Source organism: Myxocyprinus asiaticus, chromosome 24 (assembly GCF_019703515.2).
Source record: "Myxocyprinus asiaticus isolate MX2 ecotype Aquarium Trade chromosome 24, UBuf_Myxa_2, whole genome shotgun sequence".
In the NCBI taxonomy this organism is placed as follows: Eukaryota; Metazoa; Chordata; class Actinopteri; order Cypriniformes; family Catostomidae; genus Myxocyprinus; species Myxocyprinus asiaticus.
Window position 1 is genome coordinate 10,218,352 of NC_059367.1, and position 12,371 is coordinate 10,230,722.

The 12,371-nt window shown below is 38.7% G+C and overlaps 1 protein-coding gene across 3 annotated transcripts in view; it reads left to right on the plus strand.

The window, feature by feature from the left end:
* LOC127414713 (integrin beta-4-like) overlaps positions 1-12,371 on the plus strand; it is a 33,026-nt gene that overhangs the window by 6,756 nt on the left and 13,899 nt on the right. For all 3 annotated transcript variants that reach the window (XM_051652919.1, XM_051652918.1, XM_051652920.1), the window contains exons 8-30: positions 667-930; positions 1,077-1,166; positions 1,394-1,516; positions 2,204-2,371; positions 2,745-2,821; positions 2,923-3,125; positions 4,075-4,178; positions 4,706-4,801; positions 4,905-5,034; positions 5,153-5,278; positions 5,675-5,781; positions 7,116-7,152; positions 7,256-7,450; positions 8,143-8,246; positions 8,349-8,407; positions 8,538-8,561; positions 9,194-9,342; positions 9,549-9,728; positions 9,982-10,130; positions 10,546-10,753; positions 10,862-11,182; positions 11,770-11,930; positions 12,081-12,261. In XM_051652919.1, the coding sequence (XP_051508879.1) occupies positions 667-930; positions 1,077-1,166; positions 1,394-1,516; positions 2,204-2,371; positions 2,745-2,821; positions 2,923-3,125; positions 4,075-4,178; positions 4,706-4,801; positions 4,905-5,034; positions 5,153-5,278; positions 5,675-5,781; positions 7,116-7,152; positions 7,256-7,450; positions 8,143-8,246; positions 8,349-8,407; positions 8,538-8,561; positions 9,194-9,342; positions 9,549-9,728; positions 9,982-10,130; positions 10,546-10,753; positions 10,862-11,182; positions 11,770-11,930; positions 12,081-12,261 (3,256 nt within the window). The remainder of the gene's footprint in view (positions 1-666; positions 931-1,076; positions 1,167-1,393; positions 1,517-2,203; positions 2,372-2,744; positions 2,822-2,922; positions 3,126-4,074; positions 4,179-4,705; positions 4,802-4,904; positions 5,035-5,152; positions 5,279-5,674; positions 5,782-7,115; positions 7,153-7,255; positions 7,451-8,142; positions 8,247-8,348; positions 8,408-8,537; positions 8,562-9,193; positions 9,343-9,548; positions 9,729-9,981; positions 10,131-10,545; positions 10,754-10,861; positions 11,183-11,769; positions 11,931-12,080; positions 12,262-12,371) is intronic.

A 12,371-nucleotide genomic window follows, 5' to 3' on the forward strand; every position in this document is an offset into this window, starting at 1 on the left:
AAATCACATTAAAATTAGCCGATACCACTCATGCACTGTATTCCAAGACTTCTGAGTTTGGGCCTGGGTAGCTCAGTGGTAAAGACAATGGCTACCACCCCTGGAGTTCGCTAATTCGCTAGTTCGAATCCCAGGGCGTGCTGAGTGACTCCAGCCAGGTCTCCTAAGCAACCAAATTGGCCCGGTTGCTAGGGAGGGTATACCTCCTCGTGATCGCTATAATGTGGTTCGTTCTCAGTGGGGCGTGTGGTGAGTTGAGTGTGGATGCCGCGGTGGGTGGCATGAAGCCTCCACACATGCTATGTCTCCGTGGCAACACGCTCAACAAGCCACGTGATAAGATGCGTGGGTTGATGATCTCAGACGCGGAGGCAACTGGGATTCGTCCTCCGCCACCCGGACTGAGGCGAATCACTACATGACCACGAGGACTTAAAAGCACACTGGGAATTGGCCATTCCAAATTGGGAGAAAAAGGGGGAAAATCCAAACAAAAACAAAAACAAGACTTCTGAGTTCACTCTCAAATCTAATTTTTGAACTCCCAATGGCAGATCCTTCGTTTTCGTCCATGCAAAATCAACCTACAGTGTGGGTTTGATGTCATGATGTTTGGTCACGAGACACACAAGAACACATGATATTAAAATGTATTTTGTTATACAGACTCAGATTGGTTGGAGGCCAGACAGCACCCACCTGCTAGTCTTCTCCACCGAATCAGCTTTCCATTATGAAGCAGACGGTACCAACGTGCTTGCGGGCATCTTGGATCGTAATGATGAGAAATGCCACCTGACTCAAGATGGAAATTACACACATGACATTCGTCAGGACTACCCGTCTATACCCACGCTAGTGCGACTCCTGATGCAACATAACATCATCCCGATCTTCGCCATTACTAACCACTCCTACTCGTACTATGAGGTTTGTATCCATTTATATAGCCTATGTATTTCTATTGTCTACATGTGTATTTTATTTATCACCATTTCAAAGCAGTCTCAGGAACTGTGAAAATGTGATACTGAATTTTGACATGTTTTTCATTTAAACTTTGTGTGCACATGTAGAAACTGCATGATTACTTCCCCATTGCTGAGCTTGGACAGTTACAAGAAGATTCCTCCAACATTCTGAGCATTTTAGAAAAAGCTTTTGAGGTAAAACATAATGGGGCGAATTCACGAAACAGTTGCGCCACTTTTGCATGTGACACGAATGCAGCACAAATAGCGCTTGGATGCAATTAATTTGTTGTGAATTCCCCCCAGTGCTTCTTTTAGAATTTAAGCATTTTAAATAACCAGATACTGTAAACTGTCTGTGATTAATTTAGATTTAAATGTTTATCAGCTCATTAATGAGTTCATCTTTCTTTTTCGGACAGAATATTCGTTCCAAGATCAGTATCCGTACAGAGGATAAACCAAAAGCAGTGGAAGCTCAAATTCTCTCTCAATCCGGCAGTTCCTCTGAATTTGGAAATTTCAGAATTACACCGGGACAAATTGTGAGTGTTTTTGCTGTAGTTTTACATTTGCATACACTACTGTACTCTTTCACACAGTTTTTTGAAAGGAAGGAAAATTGTGAAGAAAAAACTTTTTCAGATGGCCATGTCAAAATTATTTGCTATTGAGCAATTAAATGAATAGTTTTTAATTAAATGAATTCATTCTTATGCACAACTGACAGAAAACAATAACCGCATACACACACAGGACACATTACTATGTTCCTGTGCAATTTTATAACTGCCATCATTGGATGCTGCACCATAAGCGTTGCATTTTTTAAGAGACATTGTGTCAAGTAACTGTCTGGAGACCCCTGCATTTTGTTCCATTCAGTTGCACTCCTAGATATTTTTGGATGCCAAGAATGTTTCATGACTGATTTCCCCCTCACTTTTTTATGCATCTGCTCACTTGGTTGTTGTCTACTCGCTATACAGCAGCTCTATTGTGTGCACAAACCGAATATCGGGCATAAATGCAGCACTGGCTCAATTGGGCAAGTGACTGTTCTGTCAGCTGGCCCCAACAACTGGCCCTAACCCTTATTGTCAAGCCCTGTATTTCTGAGAAAAAAATTATATGAAGGATAAGGTAACATATCCCATTGTAACAAACTCAAACACACTCTAATAACCCTCTTAAAGTGAAGGCACTGATTATAGATTTCTCCCTGTTTCTAGGGTAAATTTAAGGTCCGTCTGAAGGCCCTTACTATGGTCGGAGAGGACCATGTGTGTAAGAGCAAGCCTATTGACCGAGCAGGAATGCTGAGAGTCAAACCCACCACCTTTAGCTCCGCCCTCAGAATCAATGCTGAAGTGCTGTGTCAGAGTTGTTTATGTGAAAAGGTGAGGTCTGTTTTAAGGATAGTTCACCCAAAAGTTACAGTTCTGTCATTATTTATAACCTCATTCTAAACTTTAATGACTTTCTTTAGTGGAACACAAAGGTAGATGTTAGGCTGAATATTCATGCTGCTCTTAACCATACAATGAAAGTTAATGAGAACAGATGCTTTAGAGCTGTAAAAATAACAAAAAGCTCCATAATAGCACTATAAAAAGTCCATATAACTTATTCTGAAGCCACACGATAGCTTTGTGCGAGGAACAGACCAAGGTTGAGTAAATAATGACAGAAAAACCTTTAAAAAGCCCCTTCTCGTGTTTACAGTTTTTTTTTATTTAAAATCTTTCACTTGTATATCTCCTTTAACATCAGACCCCAAATAAAAATGCAGTGCGCTGTAACGGCCATGGAGATTTTGTCTGCGGGAAATGCCAGTGTTACGATGGATGGTATTATTAACATTTATATCCTTTGATGTATTTGACTTTGGTTGGCTCCAAGCATATTGCATTTAATAACTCCGACCCTGTACATGCCCTGTCCCTCATAGGCTAGGTCCTTTCTGTAACTGTTCGGCGGGGGCCTCCACAGACTCGGCCATGTGTATTGGCCCTGACATGAAACTGCCGTGCAATGGAAAAGGGGACTGTATGTGTGGTACCTGTGTGTGCTATAACCCAAAACAATTTGAGGGGCCCTTCTGCCAGTTTGACAAATCTCAGTGCCAGAGATTTGGTGGATTCCTCTGTAATGGTTAGTAAAAATGTTTTTGATAGTTTATTTCTTGATTGGATTGTCTAGATGAGATAACAATATTTCTATTGTAATCTATGTAATATATCCAAAATTCATCAGATTTTGCTGTTTCGGAAGGAAACTGGTACTTAAATTCACCAAAGTGGCATTCAACTGATCACAAAGTGTAGTCAGGACATTACTGATGTAAAAAAAACAGCACCATCACTATTTGAAAAAGTAATTTTTGATCAAATCTAGACAGGCCCCATTTCTAGCAGCCATCACTCCAACACCTTATCCTTGAGTAATCATGCTAAATTGCTAATTTAGTACTAGAAAATCACGTGTCATTATATCAAACACTGCTGAAAGCTATTTGGTTCGTTAAATGAAGCTTAACATTGTCTTTGTGTTTGTTTTTGAGTTGCCACAGTATGCATGTCTTAAGGTCAATATTAGGTCAAAAATGGCATAAAAAGAAACAGCTTTCTCTAGAAACTCATCAGTCAATCATTGTTTTGAGGAATGAAGGCTATACAATGATTGAAATTGCCAAAAAACTGAAGATTTCATACAAAGGTGTACACTACAGTCTTCAAAGACAAAGGACAACTGGCTCTAACAAGGACAGAAGGAGATGTGGACGGCCCAGATGTACAACTAAACAAGAGACTATACATTGTGATCAGTTGAATGCCACTTTGGTGAATAAAAGTACCAATTTCTTTCCATTAGAGCAAAATCTGTACATTATTCCAAACTTTTGGCCACCAGTGTATATGGAACTGCTTATTTTATTTCCATCATAATTTGGAACCAACAGTCCTAAAGGATTCTGCATGGGAGAATCTGCTACACTTCGAAATGACATAGAATAGTGCAGAAGTGTGCGGTTTTGGGACCCATCATATGTTCTATAAGCATTTTTGAAGTGTGTGATCTTTCACCTTTGTTTGTGACTCAGATCGTGGCAGTTGCAGTATGGGTAGATGTGTGTGTACACCCGGCTGGACTGGAGATGCCTGTGAGTGTCCCACCAGCAACCAAACATGCCTGGACAGCAGAGGGGTAAAGCCTGCAAACATACAAACACACTCACAAAAATATGCAAATACTATATTACTGTTTAATATTAATTCAACCCTTGCTTATTATATTTTAGGATGCACACTGACCAAATCGGTATTGGCCAATATGGACGATGTTTGTTTTTTATTTTATAATATGGCAGCTGGTCTGATTAATTCCGATATTAAAGGCAGATAAGATCAGGGCTTATTATTCCAATTTCAACAGTATAGGTCCCACTCTTTTTCTATGTCAGGTTTCAAAACAGTTTTCCATATTTTATAAAATAGTGTTTTGATGCCTGCAGCATGAAAAATTCTATAGATGGGAAAAGTTCTAGATTTTAAACAACAAACAACCAAAACAGGCATGACAGTATTTAGACCATCTTATCAGTATCATCCAAAATTTCTATATAGGTGCATCCCTAATTGTTTTTGTATTATTTGTACCATAGTACACACATACAGATGTTCCATGTAAAACTTGAGCTCTTTTTATACTAAAATCATTCTTCCCTTTTGCAGGGTATCTGCAACGGCCGTGGTGTGTGTAAATGTGGCCGCTGTGAATGTCAGCACTCTGGACTTCCACTGAGTCCCACTTGTGAATCTAATTTCCAGGTACGGCTGTTATATGTGTTTGCATTTTTTCCTTCAATCTTTTATTTGATTAGGTCTGTTAGTTAACACATATATCTGGAAACTGACACCTATCGCCCTGCAGGCTCAACTGGGCATGTGTGAGGACAAGAGGAGCTGCGTTCAGTGCAAGGCCTGGAACACCGGCGAGAGAAAAGGAAGGAAGTGTGATGATTGTCACTTTATACCTATCATGGTGGACGAACTGGAAGACAGTAAGGCATCAAACCTTGAATAATGTATTTTTTATAATTAAAGGAATAGTATTGACAAACTGATATTTTCATTTTTTGATGGATGAATAGAAATTGATGGACTTATTTGTGGTCACAGATGCCAGTGTGATCGAGAAGTGTAGCTTCCGTGATGAAGATGATGACTGTACATATGAATATAGGGTGAATTATCCCTTAAATAATACAGCTAAGGAACATCGTGTCCTAGTGAAGAGAAAGAAAGGTGAGATATTCTGAAATAAATAATGTTTACATTATAAATATTGCCTGAATTTCCAGGATTAAACTATTTGTTTAATAACAATAAATTAATATATTCTGAATTTTACTGTGAAATCACTGTAGTCTAGGTCACAAATGACTGTAAATAGCAAAAATAATGTGCACCCTACCAAAGGTAAGACTTGCCATTTGGGTGCGTCTATAGGCACATTTAAAACAGGCTGCTCATAGATAGGCCAATATCAGATTATACAAAACTGAGCACCATGTTTAGTTGTGCGTAAGTGCGGCCCACTGTAGTTATGTGGCAGTCTGGCTCTTGATCAAGAGTGTGTAGATTCATTGTCAGTTCAACATGTCAGGAACAAACTAACAGATTGTTTTCTGTGTGTGTTAGACTGTCCACCTGCAGGTTTCCTGTGGTTGATTCCTCTGATTATGTTTTTGATGCTGCTGCTCGGTTTGCTTTTACTCTGCTGCTGGAAATACTGTGCCTGCTGCCAGGTAGCTGCACACACACACACACACACACACACACATATAAATAAATAAAGCTTAATTTATATATCGTTTGAACAAATGAGCACATACCAAATGTTGCCAAAGATAAATTTGTCTAGTGTAGTTAAGGATGTACACACACACACAAACACATTGCCATATGTGTTCAATGCAAAAAGTTTCCAGCATCAAGTAATTTTTCTGTCCTAAATGAAAGCTATGATAGTGTGCAAAGTGACAAAACTCCAGAAAGTCGGAACATATTTGATGTTTTAATGAACAGTCTTACAGGACAACATAACAGATTTTGGGCCAATAAGATTTCACAGGAGGTGGGGCTGCCCAGCATGATCTGACATACATAGAAACCAACAACATGTCATATTGCTTATAAAGGCCCTGATATACAGTACTTCTGGAGAAGTTCTAAACAGCCGAGCAACAGTATACTGTTTGCAAACATTCAGAAACCCGCCACACCACTGTGGGAGGCGTTTAGAAGTACATTTAAATATGTGGACTCTCAAGACCACATGTAAAACCTTAACTAATGTGACATTAAACAGTAGATAATGCACAATTTGTCTTGTTTACATTCTGAATGCATGGAGCTATTGAGCTAACACACTATACACTGTCATAATGTACGCCGATTACAATCTGTTATTGTAATTTATAATGACACTGATACTACTGCAAAGATGGGTGCTTAAAAGAGTGTTAATGGGCAGAATACAGACAAAAGAATGATGATAAGAGGAGGCATATCTTACTTTGGGCAGATGTGTGAATGTCTTTCGGCTGCAGAAGGCACATGAGTGAAGCAGCATATAACACAAAAGAGTGAATAGGCATTTGAGAGTATTTAAATAGATTTGAATCCCTTTTGTAGACTAATTAAACAAACAAAAATATCCCATGCCATTGTCTTGGTAATAACTGCACGCCGGTGTGTTCATGTTTACTGATCTTGACTGCATGAACTACGTAAACAGAATTAGCTGTTGGCCAAAGTAGGTGGAGCTTCAGGTCACACCTACTGATATCGTGGACCAATAGCAGTAAGAAGGTGTTTAGCAGCCAGGAAGAAGTTTTCCTAAAAGTTAGCCCCAGCAAGCTGTTACGAACCACCTTAAAAAACTCAAAAATACATTGTTTTTGGCAAGATTTTGTTCTAAATGACGTCAAACCCGTTTGTTCTTCGATTTCATATGAAGTGTATCAGGGCCTTTACCTGTTGTGGCCATGGCTAGTTAAGACAAATGACATTAACATGGAAGAGTGGTTAAATATTTTATGTTTATTGATATTTGTTCTTGTCTACTGTCTTTCCCTAGAATGCCTGTCTTGCTCTTCTCCCATGCTGTGGCAGAGGTAATCATCTTTCTGTCTGTCATATAGATATCTGTCTTTAAGTTAAACCAAGTAGAGATCAAAGAATAGTATTGTTTTTCACATGTGTTTGTTTGATTGGCAGGTCGTACAGTGGGATTCAAAGAAGACCACTACCTTCTACGTCAGTCTTTGTTGACCTCTGATCATCTAGACACCCCAATGGTGCGCAACGGCCCACCTAAGAGCACCGACATTGTACGGTGGAAAGTGACAGACAATGTTCATCGAGGACCAAACCATCCACAGAACCAGGTTCAACCCAACCCCAAAGAGACCAGTGAGTATGAACAGAGCTTCAGCTAATTTTATAGTCCAGTGGTTGTAAACTAGTGGATCGCGACATACCGTTCGAATAGGTTCACTAACAGCAGAGAAAAAACAATTAAAATGCAGGTAAGAATACTTTTAAAAGGGGGGGAAGTCTTTTGTTGTTGAGTTTAAAGGCTGTGCAGACATACAAATGCTACAGCATTTTAATCAAAAATTAATCTGTCATTCTGAAGCTAGCCAAATTAGGCAGATGCCCTCATCCTTGAAAACCATGAACTTAAGGTACAAGAACATTCAGAAAATGGAAAGTTCTGACTCTGAATTTTGATTGGATGACCTGCACATGAAGCACTGTGAAATGCAGATAAATGCACACCTGTGACCTGTGAAAATAACTTTATTACTTGAACTATATTACTTAAAATAACTATGTATTACTATTATTTCTTTTTTGTAATTATTTTTACTAATACATTTAACTATTAATGAATATTGGTCTATTTATAATTTTGTTGTTGCAACCATTTTCTAAAAGCAATAAGCAATTATTGCTAAACAACCCAGACAACATTAAATACGAGTTACGGGTTTTGTACTGTTGGATCGCCATGTAATGCCCAATGTAAACTTTATGTCCTGAAACAAAATCACCTGACAACTACTGGTCTATTGTATGGTCACTCATTTTTTTTTCCATAGTCCAGTTTCCTGTCTCTCTTCGTCTGAACCGGCAGTATTCCGACACTCTTTCCCACCCTGAGGCTAGGGACGCAGATGTGCTGAGACAGGAGGTGGAAGATAATGTGAGTGCTAACAGATGTGTCATGTCACGGAAAAAAAAAAAAACTCCTAGCACATGAACCATCATGCCTGACCACTGATGTTTCTGTGTTCTTCATCAACAGCTCAATAACGTGTTCATGCAGATCCCAGGCGTACAGAGAGTGCAGAAGACTAGGTTCAGGTGAGACTAAGTACCTTGCAATGACTCATAAAAATGGGTGAGGCTATGCCTTGTTGGTGAAAGTTTCAGAAGTATTAGATGGATTGGATTTTGATGTGTTTCTCAATGTACTGTTTTTCTTTTCCGTCAGGACACAAAGAAATTCTGGAAAGAGGTACAGTAGCCACAGTTGATTGCGTTGATGTAATGCTGTATGGCACTTATTTATTGATTTATTTAAAGCTTATTTATTAAATTAAAAAAACTAGGAATCTCATGAAAACCTGTCAAAGGCATGTCTAGGTCATATATTGCCACAAAATGTAAAGGATAAAATAAGAATTTTTGTTTAAAAAAAAAAACAATTATACTTTTTTTGGACTATTAAGATTTTTTTGCATTGTCACATCATTTTAATTACATTTCTCATTACTGTAATGCAAGAACAAAATATTTATACATTATTTAAATTGTAAAGTATTTATACTGTATGTCATGGTAGTATTTGTTGTACTGATCATTGTTGTGTCTGATCGGGATGATTAACACTACTGTTTTACTGCAATGAGAATTTTTTATTTTTTTTAATGTAATGAGATTTGGCAAACAAAATACAAGTTAAAAAAAGTACTTAATTGACATGAAAATAATGTAACAATGCAAAAAAACAAAAAAACAGTTGTAAATAGTCCTACAAATACGCTTCATTTTTAAAAATCATTTCTACATAATGTTTTATAATAATTAGTACATGGAAGACAAATCTCAAAACTCGAAGAGGATAATAAATGTCTTTTGTACCCACAGACAGAACAACACAATTGTCGACACGGTTTTATCTGCCCCTCGTGCCAGTTACCCTGATATTGTGAAACTGACAGATAAACAGGTTCAGGCTGGAAACTTCCATGACCTCAAAGTGGTTCCAGGCTACTACACCGTAGCTAGTGACAGAGGTAAAGGCCCGTTACCTGACAACTTATAGTATACAGGGAAACAGTAAAATTAACATTATTTTTTATCTATGTAGTACCGCTTTTTGTTAGTTTTCCCAGACTCAATAAACTGCTGCTGCAATGGTTTGGTTATAGTCTGTTTTTGTTACATTGTAACATTTCTGGTTTATTTTGTAAATTTTTCCAATTCCTTGTCTCTCTTGTAGAGGCGGCAGGTGCTGTGGAGTTTCAGGAGGGCGTGGAGTCTGTGGATGTCCGAGTTCCACTCTTCATCAAAGATGAGGATGATGAAAAGAAGGAGCTGCTTGTACAAGCCATTGACGTTCCAGTTGGAATTGCGAAAATCAACAAAGATCATGTCAACATCACTGTGATTAAGGAGCACGGTGAGATTTTTGACAAATCTGATAAAACAGTAGCTTTGTTTTTTGTAAATATGTGTTCTTCAGAAAGACACTATGTTTTTCAACGTACTGAAACATACTGTATATTGGCATCTGTTATCTGATAGTTGGAGCGATTTAGTTTTTGACACGTCAACGTGCCGCTTGCCTCCAATGTCGATACAATGTTAGGTGACTTGTCATCAAAACTTTTGAATAATTGAGTTTGTTTTTATGTTTATTTGTTCTCCCACAGCCAGGAGCATCTTTACTTTCCTGCAGCCGTCATACACCTTCAGTCGACAGGATGGTGTGGCGAACATCCCCATTAGTCGAGAGATCATTGAGGATGGACGGACACAGGTCACATACTGCACCCGTGACCTCACTGCCAAAGACAAGAAGGTAAAATGCACTAACTTCACCATGGGATTTCATTTCATTTAGATTTGATTTAATGTATTTGATTAGGTTAGATGAGGTGAGTATTTATACTATATTTAGGAGACCTGAATTTTTGCCAAATAAGTGATATGGAGGTTTCTTGAATGGAAGGAAAATTCAGGTAATTAAAATGGCCTTTGAAGGGTTGTTCACACAGGACGTGTTCTGGTGTTAAAAACAGCTAGACAAAGCATATTTTGTTTTAAAACTGACATTGATCGGTAGCTGAACTATTTTCAACTTGGCACATCATTTTCAAAATGCATTGTTCATAGCGTGAGACACTGAAAAACAGCAAGACGACCAAGATTATGGTAAACTTTTAAATTTAGTAAAATTTGTTGATTTCTTCATTCTATTTACCTACATTTTTTAGGACTATATCTCAGTTGATGGTGATATGAATTATGGACCAGGGGAGACACAGAAGTCCGTCCCAGTGAAACTCTTGGAGCTAGGGGAGGGAGATGGACTGCTGGAGGACAAACAAGTCAAACAGTTTGTGATGGATCTAAGTAATCCACGGCAAAGTGCTAAATTGGGTCGATACCCACGCACCACTATCACCATCGCTGATAAACCAGGTACTAGAGCTTAACTCAACATTCAACAACCATAAAATAAGAAACTGAATTTACACAGCCAAGACAGATCACTGATTTAAATGTTATTTGTTTCATGTCTCTACCCAGAACCCAGTGTTGTGATGTTTAAGAAGAGTACTCAAACTTACAACACTATGGACCCCGTCTACTCCATCCCTGTGGTACGCACTCGAAACCAGGAGGGTCCTACCACTGTGTACTGGCGCACAAACAAAGCCTCTCGTTTCGATCTCTCCGCTCCTCTCAAATTTGGCCCCGGTGAGACAGAAAAGAATGTTGTGATTGATCCTCGTGCATACCCATCACCCATTGTACCTGAGACCTTGCAACTGGAACTGTTTGACCCAAGCACCAATGCAATAATTGGAGAGAGGAAGACCACACTGGTGAATGTTGTCGATGCCAGAGGTGAGATAACAGAGTTTAGAACAATGTCTTTTTTATTAAGTCCCCTGGAATTGGTTTTCATTTTGATTGATTAGCATTATACACTCACTTGGCACTTTATTAACTGTCAGCTCGAACCAGTCTGGCCATTCTTGTTGAAATCTCTCATCAACAAGGTGTTTCTGCCCGCAGAACTGCCGCTTGCTTGGTGTTTTTTGTTTTAGGCACCATTTTGAGTAAACTCTAGAGACTGCTGTGCGTGAAAATCCCAGGAGATCAGCAGTTATGGAAATACTCAAACCAGCCCGTCTGGCACCAACAATCATACCACAGTCGAAATCACTGAGTTCACATTTTTTCCCCATCCTGATGATTGATGAGAACATCAACTGAAGCTCCTCACCCATATCTGAATGATTTTATGCATTGCATTGCTGCCACACGATTGGCTGATTAGATAATCGCATGAATAAGTAGGTGTACAGGTGTTCCTAATAAAGTGCTTAGTGAATGTGTGTGTGTGTGTGTGTGTGTGTTCTACTGGTGGTAATCTGCATTTAATTTGTAGATGCTAGGTGTCACTAAGTATTTGAATTTTGTCATTTCAGGGGATAAAAGTCAGGATATCCAGAAACCTGAAAATGTTAATAAGACAGCCACATCTCCGGGAGGACGCCTCTACTCCCCAAACAATATCAAAGCTGTACCCGCTGGCCCTAGAAACATTCGTTTAAACTGGACCCCCAGTGGAAATGCCAATGGTTACAAGGTAAATATGACACAGAAATGTGACACATCATTAGTTGCAGAAGAAAATTTTCCAAGCTATGCTCTACCTTGTAAACTTTTTTAGTTGCTATGTAAGATTTGTAAGATTAGTATTCAATAAGGCTCTAAATCTAAGCTCCTCTGTTTCCAGGTGAAGTACTGGATTTATGGAGACCCTGAGGCTGATGCTCAGGTCATGGATGTGAAGACTACTCATGCTGAGCTGACGAATCTTTACCCTTACTGCGATTATGAGATGCGTGTATGTGGCTACAATGGTCTTGGAGATGGCAATTACAGTGATATTATCCCATGTCAGACTCTGGAGGATAGTAAGTCAATCACTCAACACTTTTATTTTTTGTTTCTTTGTTATAGTTTTATTTTTTTGTTGTCTTTTGTTTTATTTTACTGACTTTCAAGAAACACCAACAACTTTGTA